We start from the raw sequence: 17,187 nt of genomic DNA, 5'->3' as shown, positions 1-17,187 counted from the left end.
CCCTCCGCTACCGCCTACCTGGGTCTGTAAGCCTCAGCTCAGACGCACTTCCCCTGGGAACGGTTTCCTGACACACGGATGTGAATCCGGAGTTTCCCCATCCCCGCTTAGAAAACGGAGAAGCATTTGGAGCGCGGGGCCGGGAGTCCTGGAGCACCCAGAAGGTTCAGGAGAGCTCGGGAAGGAGGGGGTGGCCGCAGAGAAGGAAAAGGACCCTCACTTCCGGTTGCGTTCAATGCAGACCAGCTGAGCACCCGCTGCCCGAGCCTGCTGTGGGTCAGCCCTGGGCCGGCCCGGGTGCCCCTCGCATTCCCAGTGGGAACCAGGCCAGCGCTGGGCCACCTCTCTGGGGACCTAGAAAGAGGGGAGCTGGTGTCTGAAGTCGCAGCCCTAAGCAAGCTCTCCCCGAACTCTCCGAGGGGACAGGGATTTGCTTTGCCAAGGGACGCAGGAGGAAGAGGAGAAAGACACAAAAAGGGGGACTGGTGGAGCCTTTTGTGTGCTTCCTCATCCCTGCCTAGGTCCTGGGTGACAGCTGACACCTGTTGACGGGAGAGTGCTCCACTCCCGCCAGCCTTCCTGCGGGGCAGGCTGTTAGGCTATCTAAAGTCTCAGGCCAGCGAGCCTGGCCCCTGGCAGCCTCTCTCCCCATAACCCAGACCATCCAAGGACAGGCCTTTCCTGACCTAACATGGACAAGGCCATGGGGTTTGAGAAGCTGAGAATTTATAAGCCAAGTTCCCCACACCAGGGGGTACGTGGCAGCTGTCAGGCATGAAACAAGGCCACAGGCTAAATGCCAAGCATGTTGCTGGACGGTTGGAGTTGTTTGACAGTCAGTAATTTAAAGGTTAATTTAATAGTCAATAACTTTATGATAAAGTAATAAGCAAATAACCCTACATTTAAAAAATCTTCTTATTAGTATTTTTTATGGAGTCAGGGTCTCACTATGTTGCCAAGACTGGTCTTAAACTCCTGGGCTCAGACAATCCTCCACTTCAGCCTGCCAAAGTGCTGGGATTACAGGCGTGAGCAACCACACCTGGCCCAAACACCACATTTTTTTTTTTTTTTTTTTTTTTTTTTTTTTTTGAGACAGAGTCTCGCTCTGTCGCCCAGGGTGGAGTGCAGTGGCGCGATCTTGGCTCACTGCAAGCTCCGCCTCCTGGGTTCACGCGATTCTCCTGCCTCAGCCTCCCAAGTAGCTGGGACTACAGGCGCCCGCCACCACGCCCGGCTAATTTTTTTTGTATTTTTAGTAGAGACGGGGTTTCACCGCCAAACACCACATTTTAAAAACTAAAGCCTAAGCATTCATGGAAATGTAAAACAAGAGCATCAAGTTATTGCCCCCATACACGTCCCCAGGAACCTTGAAGATGCTTCTAAGGAAATATATAAGAAGCTCCACATAGCAGAGAGTTTGCCCTGAAGCCAGACACAGGTGTAAATGAGACAAGAATTCTGCCCCACTCCTTAATTGCAAATGAGTCACCTCTCCTCTCCAGCTGTCAGTTTCTTCATTTATAAAAAAAAAGATGAAGAATTCGGATAACAGTTCCCATCTTGCCATGAGGAAATGATGAAACAAACTAGAAACAAGCTGGACATCCAGGCTGAAAGGACAAAGCCCTCCTCTGCTGAAGCAGATCCCCATGGTGTCCCCTAGCCCGGCACACACAGGGAATTAAGCTCCACAGGGTAGGTGTGTGTGTGTGTGCCCCTGCGTGCAACTGTGCAGTCATGCACGTGCATGTGTGCTTTACCCAGGCACCCAGGACAAAAGCAAACATCTAGTAGCTACCCCAGAAATGTTTGTTTAAAGCAAACACAGTGATGAACTCCTCTAATTTTTTACCCCTCTAAACAACTGTGAGATACTCACTAGCCTGGACACTGCCTGGTTTGTGGCTGGCCTATCCCCCAGCCTGCAACACACACACAACAGATTCTCTCCAAGTGCTGAGTAAATGAAGGATGGTGCAGTGTCCTGGTCCTAGTGGGGAGCGGGTGTAAGGGTCTCTTTATCCATTGTCTCAGTGGGGAGTGGGTGTAAGGGTCTCTCTACCCTTGGTCCTAGTGGGGACTAGGTGTAAGGGTCTCTCTACCCGTCGTCTCAGTGGGGTCTGGGTGTAAGGGTCCCTCTACCCATCCTCCTAGTGGAGACTGAGTGTAACGGTGTCTCCACCCATTGTCTCGACCTTCCCTGGGACAAAATAAGATTAAAACAGGAGTCTTCGCGTCAGCAAGTTCAGAGGCGTGGAGGGCGGTGTGTTCCCGGGAAGGTTGATGGGTAGAGGTTAGGGGCAAGGGCAGGGGGTTGGAATTGCATTGATCCCAGCGTCTTCATCAGGAGGATGGGCGGAGCACCCACCGCAGAGGGTTATTGAGAAAGTTAATGAGATCATTAAGCTAAATGCGTAGCATATGCTAAGCCTCAATAAAGTTAAAGGAGCCTTCTAAGCCTCAATAAAGTTAAAGGGATGGAAACCGGGCCCCTCTCCGGAAGGGTCCGGGGCTGGGAGGCGCGTCTGTCTCTGGGCATGCTCAGTGCAGGGGCAGGGCTGGGGCGGGGGTGGCTGAAAGTTTTGAGCGGTGATCCAGGCTCCTCCCTCCGGCTCGGCGAAGCAGGGAAGGGGAGAGAAGCAGGAGTCGGGAGACTGCACAGGCCAGAAAGTCTGCGGAGCGGGCCGCGCCCCTGGCCCACCCGGGCTCCAAGTCCCGCGTCGCCGCCCTGGCGGGGACGGTGCAGCAGGCGGCGGGATGCGGCGGGGCGGCAGCCTGAGCGCCCCGGATGGCCCGCGGCGGGGCGGCCTGCAAGAGCGACGCGCGGCTGCTGCTGGGGCGGGACGCGCTGCGGCCGGCGCCCGCGCTGCTGGCCCCCGCCGTGCTGCTGGGCGCCGCGCTCGGCCTCGGCCTCGGCCTCTGGCTTGGCTGCCGCGCGGGCCGCCAGCGCACGCGACACCAGGTGGGTCGGCCGAGCAGACAGCGGCGGGGCGGGGAGCGCGGGGCGCGTGGCTTCTGGGTCCTGCGGGCCCGGAGCCCCGGCTCTGCGACTCCTTGAGCCTGGTTGGGAACTTCGCGCGCAACCGCTTAGGAGTCGGGTTCCCCTTCTGCTCCAGGAGGGAGGTGGCGGCGTGACTAAAGGGCATTGTCCTGGGGTCCCCTGCGGTGCCTGTTACATCCCACTCCGTTGGGTGATCCTAGACAGCAGCCCAACTGCGCCACGCCTCGGTCTCCTCACTGCAGCACCAAGGGTTTGGACAGGATGCTGGCCCTGCTCGCCATGGTGGACAGAAGGACGGCTGGGGCTCCCACGCCTGAATGCCTATTCCTGCTTCTGCCTCTTCCATCCTTGCGGTGTGGGTTACGTCGCCTGGCCTGAGTCCCAGCTGCCACATTGGCATTCATTTTTTCATTCATCCCACAGTAAAAGTTTTCGGGCACCTTCTACAGCCAGTCACTGGCCTAGGGACCACATTCATGAACAGGAGAGACCCTGCCTTGCCTGCTTGAGGTTCACAGCCTCAAGGAGAAGGACGAATTGCAAGTTTGCAAGTAAACTATCGGTTATGACACCGCATGGGGAGTCTGCGATGGGACACTGGCAATGCTAGCGTTTATTAAGTGCTGTGTACCAGGCACTGAACTAGACCCTCTCCCTAAATGATCTCAATGAATCTCCACAACAGTTTGTCTCTGCTTTGCAGATGAGGAAACTGAGGCACAGAGAGGTTAAGTAACTTACTAAAGTGACAGACGCGTCTAACCCCAAAGCCACTGTGTTCTGCATGGATGAGGGTCGGGGTGGCTGCCTGAAGGAGACCAGTGGATGCTTCCTATGCAAGTGGCCCTCATGGAATTGGCTGTGCATGGCAACACCTGGCATATGGCAGGCATTCTATGAATAGTGGTATGGCCACTATTTTAGGTCCTTGCAGCTTCTGCCTCTTCGGGGTGGGAGGAGGGTAAAGTCTGCGCGATCAGAAACAAGATGGCGTGGTCTTGCTGCCCCCATTTCTGGCCCGTGGGAAGAGGAGACAGATCTTGTGCGGTTTCCATGTAGGCACAGGCTCTTTCAGAATATAGGGGAATTTGGTGACTCATGGGGAGCATTACACCGCAAAGCGCTGATGAGGGCTGAAACTGAGATAATGCAAGATGCTCGTAGGTGAGTTGGGGGTTGTCAGATCCTGCTGGTGATTAAGAGACACTAAGAGATGCTGGCTTGTTGCATGGAGAGAGAAAGGGAAGTAACACACAGAGACTTGGCTGGGTGTCCTGTGCAGTGTTTATAGACATCTGGTTCTTTATCCTCCAGCCCATGAGGTGGAGGAACTGCCATTATCCCCACTTTACAGTGAGGCAGTGGATGCTCTGCAAGGTTATTTGTCCAGGGTGCCACGATGAGTAAACAGTGGGGCTGAATTTCAACCCTAGTTGGTTTGAACCTCAAAGCTAGAGCCTTAAGTATCTGCTACCTGGTGAGGTGGTGGTTAGTATCCCATTTGCTAGCTGAGTCAGCTGAGGCTTACCGGGATTAACCAAGCCATCTGGGTTTGCACAGCTAGTCAGTTGAGGGTGATGGTGGCTCAGACCAGGGTGGCAGCCATGGAGGGGTCTGTGGCTCAAAGTAGGACTAATAGGATTTTGTTACAGTTTGATGTGATCCTTGCAACAACCTTCTTTCTAATGAGATTCTTTTCCTCCTGTCTCCTCCCTCTAGTTTTTATTTATAAAATGTGTGTCAGACAATATGATTCTCCTGATTAAACACCTCCAGTGACTCCTGGCTGCCTGCAAAAGATAATGCCCAGGCTGGGCACTGTGGCTCATGCCTGTAATCCCAGCACTTTGGGAGGCCAAGGCGAGCTGATCAGCTGAGGTCAGGAGTTCGAGACCAGCCTGGCCAATATGGTGAAACCCTGCCTCTACTAAAAATACAAAAATTAGCTGGTGTGGTGGCAGGAGCCTGTAATCCCAGCTACTCAGGAGGCCGAGGCAGGAGAATCGCTGGAACCTGGGAGGCGGAGGTTGCAGTGAGCCGAGATCGCACCATTGCACTCCAGCCTGGGCGATAGAGCAAGGCTCCGTCTCAAAAAAAAAAAAAAAATTAGAGACCAGCCTGACCAACATAGAGAAACCCTATCTCTACTAAAAATACAAAATTAGCCAGGCGTGGTGGTGCATGCCTGTAATCCCAGCTACTGGGGAGGCTAAGGCAAGAGAATCGCTTGAACCCAGGAGGTGGAGGTTGCAGTGAGCCGAGATCATGCCATTGCACTCCAGCCTGGGCAACAAGAATGAAACTCCATCTAATAAATAAATAAATAAATAAATAAAGATAATGCCCAGTTTTCTAGCATGGTGCATACAGTGGCTTACCTTCCCCTGAGCACCTACCCTGATGCACAGGTGCCCAGCCACTTGCCTCATCCTGCTCTCCAGCCACTCAAGACACCTCGCTGTTCCCCGTACACCTCTGCACTTCTGCACATCTGTTCTCTCCGCCTGCGCGGTCCTTTCTCAGACTCTATCCTGCTCAGCCGTCAGGACCCAGAGAGATCACCTTCTTAACTAGGGAAGCCTTAACCTTCCACGCTAGATCGGGTACTTCCCTGCTTTCTGGGCACTCTTTGTTCTCCTCCTCTGTTCCAAGTCACAATTTTATCTTGCACTGCTTTCCTTTTGCTGTTTTTATTTTGTTATTTTAACTTATTTCATCATTAAACCTGTTTTATTTACATCAAAGTTGTTCATGCACATAATTTAAAGTATTAGTTCAAAAGGAGCAATAGCCCCACCCATTTTCTACTTCTCAACAGTGGCCTTGTTAACTCTTTCAGCTGATTATTTTGGGAATTTACTTCCCATTTCTAAATAATGTGCCTATATTGCTGCTGCTTGCATTTTTTTTTTTTTTTTTTTTTTTTTTGGCTGCGTGCAATAGCCGTTGACCTTCCACTGTGGAAAGGAAGAGGACTTAGCTCTGTTGCCTCCCTTCCTCCATAAAATGTCCACTCTTCCCAACACCACCACCACACTCCCAATACGGAGGTTATAGGGGAATTTGGTTAAATTTGTATTCAGTGTTTCCATTATTACAATTCTACAAACATTATCTACTGCAAGTTAAGGATCAATTATGTTTATGAATACCTTCTTGCACAACATTTTGTTTTTCCTGAAATTAATAGCTATTCTCTTTTTTTGTTTTTTGTTTTGTTTGAGATAGGGTCTCACTTGATTGCCTGGGCTGGAGTTCAGTGGCATGATCACAGTTCACAGTAGCTTTGACCTCTTGGGCTCAGGTGATCCTCCCGCTTCAGCCTCCCAAGTAGCTGGGACTACAGGCTTGCACCACCATGCCTGGCTAATTTTTTTTTTTTTTCTATTTTCCGTATTTTTCTATTTTGCCATGTTGCCCAGGCTGGTCTCAAACTCCTGGGCTCAAGCAGTCTTCCTGCTTTCACCTCCCAAAGTGCCAAGATCACAGGTGTGAGCCACCACATCTGGCCTCGGTTTTTTCATTTGCTTAGATTCTGTGTACTTATCATTCATTTAACTCTCCCCCACATATGTGCCTTTGTGTTCAAGACATTTGAATGCATTAGATATTTGATCCATTTTATCTTCTTGAGAAAAATATCTCTCCCAGAAACATTCTGACAAGCTCTAGTTTGAGCTGGTTATTCTCTAGACAGCTCTCTAAAATGTGGACCAGACCAGCAGCATCAATATCTTGGGGAGCTTGATAGAAATGCAAATTCTTGGGCTCTACCTCAGACTCACTGAAGGAGAATCTGTAGGGATAAGTCCAGCAAGCTGTGTTTAATAAGCCCTCCTGGTGATTTACATGTTCTTAAAGTTTGAGAAGCAGCTACTCATCATGCTGGGAGTTTCTCACGTCTCTTCTGGGTTGAATCCTGTTTCAGGGATTCCCTGGCACTCCCCTTTTGTTAGCTAATTTCATTGCATGCCTGGAGCACATCCTTCAGTAGCTTTTTCAAAAAGGGATGGATGCAATTCTTTTGAGAACTTCTATGTCTGAAAATATATTCTTCTATCTTTATACTTAATTTGGTAAGAATAATTAGATTGGGAATAATTTTCCTCCAGAATTTTGAAGGCATTTTTCCATTGTCCTTTTTTTTTTTTTTTTTTTTTTGAGATAGAGTCTTGCTCTGTCACCCAGGCTGGAGTGCAGTAGTGCAATCTCGGCTCACTGCAGCCTCCACTTCCTGGGTTCAAGCAATTCTTCTGCCTTAGCTTCCCCAGTAGCTGGGACTACAGGCATGCGCCACCATGCCCAGCTAATTTTTGTATTTTTAGTAGAGATGGGGTTTCACCATGTTGGCCAGTCTGGTCTCGAACTCCTGAGCTTGTGATCCACCTGCCTCGGCCTCCCAGAGTGCTGGGATTACAGGCGTGAGCCACTGTACCCAGCCTCCATTGTCTTCTAGCTGTTGTAGAACCAAACTGGGTTCCACTCACCTGGCACAGTAAGACCAGATAGCGACACTGAGGTTTTATAGTGGTAAAAAGGAAGGTGTTTATTCACAGGGCACCAAGCCAGGAGGACTAGGCAGCTCATGCTCAAATCCTGACCTCCCTGATGACTTCCAGGTGAGGTTTTTAAAGGTAGAGGTAAATTTCAGGAAAGCAGAAGTTACAGGCAAAATTGTAAATCAATACATGAAGGTTACAACTGGTTTTGGCCTAAAAGGGCCAGACATCTTGAAGTGGAGGCTTGCAGGTCAGAGGTAGATTCAAAGATTTTCTGATTTGCAATTTTGTCAAGGAAGAGAAGCTTTGTTTTAAAATGTAGGTTCGGCAGAAAAGAACCTTAGCTCAGGCTCCTGGTCATGACTTCCTCTGGGCCCCCCAGGAAGAGCTTTAGAACAAAGAATGGTGCTCAGAGTTCAGATCTCAGATAAGGGGCAGCTGAGGACCTCAGCCATGGATCCTCAGAGTGGATCCATTTGATGGGGGTCCAGATTTCTGAAAAACAACTCAGGGACATATGTTAAGATGTTATCTTTAGTTTCTGCAGGAAAACCAAACATCTCCTGACTCTAACTACCTTGGCTATTGTTTTAGGCGACTATTACCTTCTTGCTTATCAAGTTGCTGATAATTTCCCTTGAAGAAAGTCAGGATTTTCCTTTATTTCCAGGCTTAGAGCAAGGGATTTGCAGGCCCTTAAAAAGGGGGGACTCTGCTTCATCTCATAATTTCCATGGTTGCTGTTGAGAAAACTGATTCTATTCTGATCCTTGATACCTTACACGAAACCTCTTTTCCTTTTGTTCCTCTGTAGACTCTTAAAGAACCTTTACCTTTGCTCCTAGTAAATGAAATTGCACCACGATGGTCTTGGTGAAAGTCGTTTGTCATCCACGGTGCCAGGCATTGGGAACATCCTTTTGATCGAGAATCATTTTCTTGATTTCTTTGATGATTCTTTTCCTTTTATATGTTTCTTCTTCCAAGAACTCCTATCATTTTTTTAGGTTGAATTGGGCTTCTAGTCTTAGTCTTTCTCTCTCACTTCGATTCTCTTTGTCTTTTTTACATTATCTTCGGAGAGACGTTTCTCAACTTTATACTTGTATTGAGTTTTTCATATTTTCAATTTTGAAGAGTCATTTTTTTGTTCTGAGAATGTTCTATCCTGTTCTTATTTTATGAATGGAATACCTTCTCTGATCTCTCTGATAATATTTTAGTTGTTTATTTGTTTAAAGTTTTTTTTCCCTGTGTAGTGCGTTCCCTGCTTGCTTTTTCCTTTTGTTTGTTTTGGATTTTATCTTTCATATTAGAGTCTGTCCTCAAATGGCTGGTGACCCTCTAGACATTTTCAAGTGATGCTGATGCTCCCTCTGTGGGATATATATATTTTTTCCTCGATGTCTTTACTGTAGGACTATCTGACTGGGTTCTTCTTTGCAGGACCCTTGTACTGGCCTGCCATGGTTGGTAAACAACCCCCGAAATCTCTGGCCTCATCATCTACCCCAAGACCCACCACTGACGGCTGCATCTACACAGGTTTCTCTCTATGCCCAGCATGGGCCTGCCTCCACGGCCTTTGCACTTGCTATTCTCTGTCTGTAGAATGCTCCTCCCTGAGATATCTCAATGGCTCATGGCCTCACTTCTTTTAAGTTCCTTCTCAAATGCCGCTTTGTCCAAGAGACTTTGTCTCCCATCATCCTTCATTCCCCCACCCTCCACTGTTACTCTAGAACATGATTGTCCCTGAATTGCTATGTATTTTTTCATTTGTTTGCCTCTTTCTTCTCTCACTGCAATGTCAATGCCACAAAAGCAGAGGCTGTGTATTTTGTTCATTACTCTATTCCCAGTACCTAGAACAAGGCTTGACACAAAGCAGATGCTCGATAATAGTAGCTGATTAACTCAGTGACAAACTGGTGATGTTTCTTTAGTTCAAAGATTATATTCATGAGCAGCTAGTGATTAAAGGGGAAGTTGAGAAGTGTCTGAGATAACAGAATTTTAAATATAGTCTACTCTCCTTATTCATGGTAGTTATGTTCTGTAAACTCACTGAGAACACAGCATTAGTGAACACTGAACCGTTGTTCCTGGGGGGAAAACAGGGTTAGGTTCCTACAAGCCTCTGGTCACAACATTTCCATTAACCAGTCAATACATAGCATAGTTTTATGTATGTTTCTGTTTAAAGATATCTTATTTAATAGATATTTTTAATTTATTCACATTGGACTCACAGACATCAGCACTGTAACTCACACCTGAATGAAGCTTCTGTAACACACCCATTTCTCCAGAGGGCATGTCATAGTTTTCTTGTGTTTCGGGAGACTAGACAGCACTTCTGCACTGTGTTTGGTGGTTATTTTAAACAGTAAAGTCACCGAGAAAAAGCACAGAAATGCAAAAACTGTGCTACTAGAGTATGAAAAGGATGTTTTTTACATCATGAGAGCAGAGACAAGAAGGCAGAGTGCTACTTTGTTCCATCTCAACTGAGCACGTGCATGCTGGGCAACTCAGATTGTTCATGCTCTGCGTGTATTTGTGAATAACTGTAAAAGCGCCATGAGCATTGATTTGGGGGTTCTAAATAAATATTAGCAAGTACAGGAATTGGCAAATACAGAATCCGTAAATAATGAGCATTCATTGTAGTTCAGAATAGAAACTACTCTATAACTTAAGGTCACCTAACATATTGTCTTAAAAACCATTCAATAGAATGATCAAGATCAACAGGAAAATTATATGCATGTGCCATTTCTCATGCTTAGTTGTTAAATCCAAAGAGCTCCCAGTCCAATGGGGTCCCCAGCCTAGAAGAAAAATGGAACGAGCTTTGCTCTGCCTCTTGCCTCAAGTCCTGAGGGTGCACTGAAATGGGGCATCCTGGAGGCCTTAGGGGAACCGCTCAGGAAGGTGACCTGTGCAGTCTTGAAGGACGTGTAGCGGACCCCACGTGGGGTGGGAGGCGTCACACACAGAAGACCAAGCTTGAGAAGCACAGAGGCGAGCAGAAGTGGCTGCTGGACTGGGGGAGTTGACTGGCAAAAGTCGTGGTGGGGACCAGGCCGACTGACCTCAATGTTGTGTTTCTATCCACCCCCAACTCCTGACCTTCGGGTTTTAGAAAGACGACACTCAAAATCTGCTCAAGAATTTGGAGTCTAATGCGCAGACCCCCTCGGAAACTGGCTCCCCATTGAGGAGGAGGAAGAGAGAAGTGCAGATGTCGAAGGACAAGGAAGCTGTTGATGTAAGCTTGGTGTTGGTGTTTGTTTGTGGTGGCACATGTGGGAGGTGGGGTATTCCTCCTGGCAGCCGTGTGTCATGTATACAAGCCTCTGACAGATATAGTTTCCCAATGGGCTGCTTTTCTGAGGCATAATTTACATACAGTCAAATGCGCAGACTTTAGGTTTTACAGTTTGATGAGTTTTGACAACTGCATACCCCTTAGAACAAATACCCACCTGAGAATGTTTTCATCACCCAGCAAGTCCTCTAGTGCCCCTTTCTGGTCACTTCCCGCCCCCACACACTTCCAGAGGTGCCCATGCGTGGGATTTCCATTGATTGGTTCTGCAGTTCTAGAACCTTATGCAAATGGAATTGTGCTGTTCTGTGCCTGTGTTCCCTCCACAGAATGCCTTAAGATGTTTCCCTTTCATTGTGTGTATCAATAATTCGCCATTTTTATTGCTCAGTGGCGGTCAACTGTGTGGATGTGCCACACTTTGTTGATTGCTCACCATTTGTGTGTATTTAATTGGCGGACCGGGCTGTTTTCAGAATTTGACTGTGATGAATAAGCCTACTATGAATGTTGGTGCATAAGTCTGTTTATTTTCATTTCATTTTACTTCCTTTAATTAAATCTCTAGGGGTGGGGGTGCTGGGCCTCTGAAAGAGATGTTAAAAAAATTCTCTTTGTTCCTGCCTTCCTGGAACCCTTACTCTATCCACAGAACATCGCTTTTTGGGTGAGCCCCGTGGGTGGAGAGGATGTGACATTTCTAGTCACCTCCTTGTCCCCTAGAAAGTACTGCAGGCTTCATCTTCTGGAATAAGGGGAAGAGATGGAACTAGCATTATTTGTTAGCATCAGTCATGCCAGGCAGTTTTACACCTCTCACCTGTGAGTGATGCCAACACTCACGTGAATGATCTCGTGCCCTTCTCTCAGCAGCCATGTGAGGCTGATCTGATTTATATTCCCATTTTCCAGATGAGGAAGCCGAAGCTCAGAGGTAGGCTGCTTTCCTGAGTCCCGCAGCTGGGGGAGTAGCCAAGCTGATATTTGTCCTTGGGTTTGCCAGGCCCCTGCTCTGGAGTGCTGCGTCCCCACACCTGACTTCTAGCCTCTGCTCCTTTCCAACCTGTTCCATCCTGTTCCGCAGCCTTAACTTACCACAGAAGAAAGTGGGCTCGGGATTTAAAAACGGATTTCCCCAAAGGTCCGAAGTCAGTAGGGCTCAGCTTCTAGTTACTCTGAACAATCAGCTTTTGCGTCAGCCCTGCATCTCCCTCCCTGGCTGGTGGGATCCCTGTAGAGGGGGGCATTGCCCTGCCCTTGGCCAACGTGGATGGGGGAAGAGATGGGGAAGCCTCTGCTGCTATCCTGGGACATGGCTTGCAGGAGATGAGTCTGGAACAAGCAGATCTTTAACTTTACCCTTGGTAATTATTAGCTTGATAATGGGCATCTGCTAGGTGTAGCTGAATAGTGAACAGGTAAGACATTACTAGGCAGGAAAATATGAGTTAACTTTACAGCAGGGTAAAAAGACTTAGGTCTCCCTGCAAACACTGATTGAGCCCCTATTTGAACGTGCCCTGTGCTGTCTCTGACACTGTGTGCTTGCCTCTCCACATGTGTCTGTGTATGTCACAGTCCATCACTCTCTCATGTGTCTCTGTGGGTCTTTCTGTGTGCATCTTTGTGACAGTATGTGAGCTGCAGGTGCATGGCATCTCCCTGTCTCTGTGTCTCTTCCCCTCCTCTCTCTCTACTGCTGTGCCCCCTCCCACCCTCTCACACTACTAGAATCTGCTGACAGATGTGAAAACAGATGTCCACCCAAAAACTTGTACACAAATGTTCAAAGCAACACTATTCACAATAGCCAAAATGTGGAAACAACCCAAATAGAAAAACTGGAAAAATAAAATGTGATATATGCAGACATTGGAAGGTTATTTGGCCATAAAATAAAATGAAGGGCCAATGGATGCTACAACCTGAGTGAACCTAGAAAACATGCTAAATGAAAGAAGCCACTCACAAAAGACCACATGTTATAGGATTCCATTCCTGTGAAATGTCTAGAATAGGAAGATTTATACAGACAGAAAGTAGATGAGTGGTTTCCAGGGGCTGAGGCAGAGGAAAGGGAGGGATGGGGTGACAGTGAAAGAGGACAGGGTTTCTCTTTGATGCCATGAAAATGTTCTAAAGTTGACTATAGGCTGGGCATGGTGGCTCATGCCTGTAATCCCAGCATTTTGGGAGGCTGAGGCGGGCAGACACTTAAGGTCAGGAGTTTGAGACCAACCTGGCCAACATGGTGAACCCCATCTCTAGTAAAAATACAAAAATCAGCTGGGTGTGGTGGTGCATGCCTGTAGTCCCAGCTACTTAGGAGGCTGAGGCAGGAGAATTGCTTGAACCCAGGAGGCGGAGGTTGCCGTGAGCTGAGATTGTGCCACTGCACTCCAGCTTAAGTGACAGAGCAAGACTCTGTCTCAAAATAAATAAATAAAGTTGACTATAGTGATGGCTGCACATATCTGAAGATAGGGAGAACTATGAAATAGTATACATGAGTGAACTGCAGGGTGTGTGAATTAAATCTCAATAAAGCTGTTAAACAATGCTGCTCACACATAGGGTACCCTTGAATGTGATGAAAACACATCTGGCTTTGGGACCTAGAATCCTGGAACCCAGTCCCAGCTCTGCCACATGTTTACTGTGTGATGTTGGGCAGGAAGCATAACCTGTCTGAGCCTCAAGTTTCTCATTTAAAATGACAGCAGTGATGGTGCTCCCCCTGCCATTCCCGAGTCACCCAGGGCTGAGTTAATGCGTGTGAACGTTCCTGCCACAGAATAAGTGCTCAATCAGTGTTTGCAGGGGGGCCTAAATCTTTCTACCCCTCTGTAAGGTTATTTTTTTCTGCCTAGTAATGTCTTGTTCACTATTCAGCTACACCTAGCAGATGCCCATTATCAAGCTAATAATTGCCAAGGGTTAAGTGAAAGATCTCCTTGTTCCAGTGACTGGCTTGTCAGAATGCTTTTGCTTTCTGCAGACTGAGCTTGTCAAAATATGTGGTCAGGGCTGCTTTGGCCCAGTGGGTCGAGCTATAACTTTCTTGTCCTCTAGTGCACAGAAAATCAGGGCCTTGTGGTTCCTGCCACGCCTTGGATGACCTCTGTTTAATGAACAACTCATCTCAGCCGAAAACAAACAGAAAATTCCAGAAGGCTCTGAGGCATGCTATTCCACAGCCTCTGTCTCTCCATCCCACTCCTTTGCTTTGGAGGGAAGGAGAGTGGGTAGAGCTTGTAAGGATGCATTTATGCATTCTCTGAAAAGAACCCCTTTATATTGGTGATGGAAATGGCTTTTCATTTCCTGCAATTATACTTTAACCAATTTTCTGAATAATTGCATTGCTCCAGCTGAGGAAGTTTTACCTTGTAGATTTCGCTGCAACCAATTTTCTAAATAATTGTATTGCTTCAGCTGGGGAGACTCTCAGAATTTGGAGGACACCTGACCTTAATGAGGAGAGCTTTAAAAAACTAAAGGCAGTGGCTCCTGTTCAGGTAGCAGAGCCCGCTCCTTCCCTGATTTCAGGTGTCACATGCTCCTGCATCCTTCATCCCCTGGCAAAGACCATGACCATCCTTGGGCTGGCCCTGCAGGGGTTGCAGTCTGCAGGTAGACAGATCAGGTGGAGCCTTCCTGCCAGCTGGGATGTGTTTCTGATGCCCATTTCCCGGCTCCTCCATCCCCAGGTGCTGCGCCTACAGGTCTCGGGTGGATCCCGCACCAACATCCTTTCCCTCTTTTTTTTTTTTTTTTTTTTGAGATGAAATCTCACTCTGTTGTCCAGTCTGGAGTGCAGTGGTGCGATCTCGGCTCCCTGCAACCTCTGCCTCCTGGATTCAAGTGATTCTCCTGCCTCAGCCTCCTGAGTAGCTGGGATTACAGGCGTGTGCCACCACACCCAGCTAATTTGTGTATTTTTTAGTAGAGGCGGGGTTTCACCATGTTGGTCAGGCTGGTCTCGAACTCCTCACCTCGTGATCTGCCCGCCTTGGCCTCCCAAAGTGCTGGGATTACAGGTGTGAGCCACCGCGCCTGGCCCTTTCCTTTTCATAATTAGGTTTTTGTTTTGTATTCCCCTCTTGAAGGTCAACTCCTGGGAAGCAGGGATTTGCTTTTCTCTCATGGTCACCCTTTTCTTTGTCCTTCTTTTCTCCCCTGTTTGTAGGAAGTTTACAAATGCACAGGGCCCTTTTGCTTTTGTATCTTTCCCTTGAGCAAATGTGTCTCCCCTGGACAGTCAGCCAGGGCTGGTGTCCTGGGTGTGACCTGTGAGGTCACAGGGACCACGCTCAGATAGGCCCACTCTTGGCTGGTGGACTCTGCTGTCACTATCTTGAAATTCTTGATCATTATTAAATAAGAATCCCCATTTTCATTTTGCAATGGACTCCGCAAATGAGTCCTGAGTTCAGCCTTTTCCATCTTCCTGCCATTCCTTGTTCACTGACAAAACTCCAAGCAGAAAGTGGGCCAGAATGCAGGGGATTGAGAGCAGGCCAGGCTCTGTACCCTCAGGTCAGAGGGAGGCCAGGAAGGATTTTAAGAGGCACATCGATGGAAATTAATGTTTAAAAGATCATTCGATTCCCACAGGGAGAATGAATTGGAAGGTGTTAACCTCTGATCCTCAGTTCGCAGCACCATAAGGTGGGCATGATAATAATAGTCCCCACCTCCCCAAGCTGACAGATGTGTGATAATTAAATGGGCAAACATGCATAAGGTGGCTGGAGACGGTAGACCCTCAATACATGGATGAGGAGCTGGTTAGGAAGTGATTGCAGCCCTTCAGGGTAAATATGCTGGAGGCATAGGCCAGGGCCATGGATTCGAGAGAGATGTAGGAGGTTAAGTTAATGGGATTGGTGGTCGGTTGGATGTGGGGACTTGGGATGTGGGAGTGTGCGGTGCCTCAGTATCTGATAATAGGTTTCTGAACACGGTGAAGCCAAGCTCAGGGACCTTCTCCACGAACCCCCACTTCCCTTTAATCTTCATGGCACTTACTCTTGCTGTTATTCACATCATGTTGACACAGCCAGCATGGCATCGGCTAAAGAGGGCAGACCTGGGGCCAGCAAAGCTGAGTTCAGATCCCGGTTCTAGCGATGATTAGCTGTGTGGCCTTGGGCACGTGACTTCACCTCTCTGTGACTCATTTTCTCTGTCTGGAAGTGGAGACAGTGACCTCTGTGGTAGGGTCCTTGGAAGCTTAGGGAGGTAGCGTATGTTGGTGGTTTTCCCTGTTTTTTTTTTTTTTTTGCTTCTTGAAACCTTTTCTTCAACTTTTATTTTAAGTTCTGGGGTACATGTGCAGGATGTGCATCTTTGTAACATAGGTAAACGTGTGCCATGGTGGTTTGCTGCACAGATCAACCCGTCACCTAGGTGTTAAGCCCAGCATGCACTAGCTATTCTCCCTGATCCTCTCCCTCCCCTCGCCCCCAACAGGCCCCAGTGTGTGTTGTTCCCCCAACTCAATGTGTCTATGTGTTCTCATTGTCTAGCTTCTACTTATAAGTGAGAACATGCGGTGTTTGGTTTTCTGTTCCTGTGTTAGTTTGCTGAGGATAATGGCTTCCAGCTCCATCTATGCCCCTGCAAAGGACATGATCTTGTTCCTTTTTATGGCTGCATAGCATTCCATAGTGTATATGTACCACATTTTCTTTATCCACTCTATCATGGATGGGCTTTTGGCTTGATTCCATGTCTTTGCTATTGTGAATAGTGCAATGAACATACACATGCATGTATCTTTATAATAGAATGATTTCTATTCCTTTGGGTAGATACCCAGTAAAAGGATTGCTGGGACAAATGGCATTTCTGCTTCTAGCTCTTTGAGGAATCGCCACACTGTCTTCCACAATGGTTGAACTAATCTACATTCCCACCAACAGTGTAAAAGTTTTCCTTTTTCTCCACAGCCTCACCAGCATCTGTTGTTTCTTGACTTTTTAATAATCGCCATTCTGACTGGCATGAGATGGTATCTCATTGTGGTTTTGATTTGCATCTCTCTAATGATCAGTGATGTTGAGCTTTTTTTCATATGTTTGGTGGCCACGTGAATGTTTTCTTTTGAGAAATGTCTGTTCATGTCCTTTGCCCACTTTTTAATGGGGTTGTTTTATTCTTGCAAATTTGTTTAAGTTCCTTGTAGATTCTGGATGTTAGACCCTTGTCAGATGGGTAGATTGTAAAAATGTTCTCCCCTTCTGTAGATTGTCTTACACTCTGATGATAGTTTCTTTTGCTGTGCAGAAGCTCTTTAATTAGATCGCATTTGTCAGTTTTTGCTTTTGTTGCAGTTGCTT

The 17,187-nt window shown here is 47.6% G+C and overlaps 2 protein-coding genes across 13 annotated transcripts in view; one reads left to right on the top strand and one right to left on the bottom strand.

Moving 5' to 3' along the window:
- Window positions 1–187, bottom strand: part of EVC2 (EvC ciliary complex subunit 2) — a 146,901-nt gene extending 146,714 nt beyond the window's left edge. The window contains exon 1 of the mRNA XM_004038385.4: window positions 19–187. The gene's annotated coding sequence lies outside the window, so the exon portion shown is untranslated. The remainder of the gene's footprint in view (window positions 1–18) is intronic.
- Window positions 188–2,588: 2,401 nt separating this feature from the next.
- EVC (EvC ciliary complex subunit 1) overlaps window positions 2,589–17,187 on the top strand; it is a 120,615-nt gene continuing 106,016 nt past the window's right edge. For 11 of the 12 annotated variants that reach the window (XM_019025384.4, XM_063705186.1, XM_063705184.1 and 8 more), the window contains exons 1-2: window positions 2,590–2,971; window positions 10,658–10,783. In XM_019025384.4, coding sequence (XP_018880929.4) covers window positions 2,798–2,971; window positions 10,658–10,783 — 300 coding nt within the window. In that variant the 5' untranslated portion in view covers window positions 2,590–2,797. Of the gene's footprint in view, window positions 2,972–10,657; window positions 10,784–17,187 lie in introns of all 12 variants that reach the window. The other variant, XM_063705189.1, reaches the window with a different exon arrangement.

The sequence above is a fragment of the Gorilla gorilla genome, chromosome 3 (assembly GCF_029281585.2).
Source record: "Gorilla gorilla gorilla isolate KB3781 chromosome 3, NHGRI_mGorGor1-v2.1_pri, whole genome shotgun sequence".
NCBI classification, from domain to species: Eukaryota; Metazoa; Chordata; class Mammalia; order Primates; family Hominidae; genus Gorilla; species Gorilla gorilla.
Note: the sequence above shows the minus strand (reverse complement) of the source record. Positions and strands in the feature narration are given on the sequence as shown.